The sequence below is a fragment of the Aspergillus brasiliensis genome, assembly GCF_001889945.1.
Source record: "Aspergillus brasiliensis CBS 101740 unplaced genomic scaffold ASPBRscaffold_31, whole genome shotgun sequence".
NCBI classification, from domain to species: domain Eukaryota; kingdom Fungi; phylum Ascomycota; class Eurotiomycetes; order Eurotiales; family Aspergillaceae; genus Aspergillus; species Aspergillus brasiliensis.
Genome location: NW_027137472.1, coordinates 1 through 1,522, shown reverse-complemented (window position 1 = coordinate 1,522; position 1,522 = coordinate 1). Strand labels below are relative to the sequence as shown.

Here is a 1,522-nt window from a genome sequence, read left to right as displayed (position 1 = left end):
GCACTAGCAATTTACCCTGTTTAGCCTGCAGGAAAAATGGCCCCATTTCTACAAATTGTGCCAGCAGCAACAGCTCCCATTGGCACAAGCCTTCCCGAATCACACAAGAAGAACGAATAACCATCACTAGAGCATTGCATGACTCCAGGTGTGCAGACATGCCCAGTCACATCGGGCTTAGTACCAGTTCCTGTGGAGTATCTTAACCCCGTAGAATCGGCAGGAATCGTGGATGAACTAGAGTCCTTCTTAGTGGCCGTGTAAGGTGCCGATTGCGAGCTCAGTATGTTTTCTCCTGGCGGTATGATCCCAGGCCTAGGCGTAGTCAGGGCTGGCAGGGGGATAGAAGACGCCATCGAAGAAGGCGAGCTGGCAACCTTGCTTAGAAAGGCAGCTGAGCTGCTGCATGTATACCCAGTTCCACCAGCAACGGTGCCTTCGACACTATCACCCGGCATCGGGAAACTCACTTCCTCGCCTTCGATTGTGACACACTGCCCCTCGCCGTTGATATTGGCGAGGAAGATGGGAGGCCGCTCCAGCCATGAAGCCTGCTGCGTCTCTCCCTGCAGCGTCCCGACATCTGTTTTAGGAGACTGAATTGTCACTTGTGCACAATTCATGTACATTTCCCGGTTTCCAATCTTGTTGAACCAGGTCCATGCCAGCAGGGCAGGTCCGTATGGTGCGTCTTCTGGGATTCGAAAGGAATAATGGAGAGGTTCCGGGCAATGGCCGAGAATGGAGTGGATGACACGGAACGTCTCACCCATGTCATATGACAAGGAAATCTGGCACGACCCACCGCCATGAGTTGCGGTTCCGGCTAGAGTAATTGCATATTCCTGTCCGGCTGTATACTCGGCAACTGAGTCGAAGGGATCGCGAGCGTAGCCCTTGCAGGGAAAATCCGACCCCGTTGCCGATAAGGGTGAGGTGTAGGAATAATCTTTGATAGTACTGTTGGTATTCAGTGGGCTACGGATAGGTAAAGGATCGCTCATCTGGATATGAGCGGCAGTATACGTGATGAAGCTACTGTATACCATCCATAATTTTCTCATGGTTGCCAGCCGATTCGGATATGGAGCACACTGAGCTTTGATGGTGCTGGAAGGAAATGCGGGTCTTCCCAGTTTGGCGAATACATAGTTCCGAACCTGGGGGAAATGGGACTTATTATACTAATCCAGTGAGACATACAAGGGACTCCTTACAAGGGCTGCCACACATTGCATACGCCGCCTTGATAGTACTACTAGACTTGGTCTAGGTTGCATTCGAGTCCACCCTTCCTTGTAGCTTTTGAAGGCTCTCAGAATGAAGTGTCTACTGCATCTGTCAGTTCATCACTAGCTTAACTGAGGAGCGCGAGTATTGCTCACTCTGCCCTAGGATATACCACAATGCTCGTGTTTAGGCTGATGGCTATAGATACTATTCGTATTAAAGAGGGCCATGTCGTTGACGAATCTGGCGATATTCAGTCTATAGCTCTTGGGACGTGACAAGCATTGTGCAT

The 1,522-nt window shown here is 50.6% G+C and overlaps 1 protein-coding gene across 1 annotated transcript in view; it reads right to left on the bottom strand.

Moving 5' to 3' along the window:
* Window positions 1-1,004, bottom strand: part of ASPBRDRAFT_139491 (uncharacterized protein) — a gene marked incomplete at both ends in the record, with an annotated part of 3,891 nt that extends 2,887 nt beyond the window's left edge. Inside the window, one exon of the mRNA XM_067619097.1 lies at window positions 87-1,004. Coding sequence (XP_067472982.1) covers window positions 87-1,004 — 918 coding nt within the window. The remainder of the gene's footprint in view (window positions 1-86) is intronic.
* Between the last annotated feature and the right edge of the window lie 518 nt (window positions 1,005-1,522).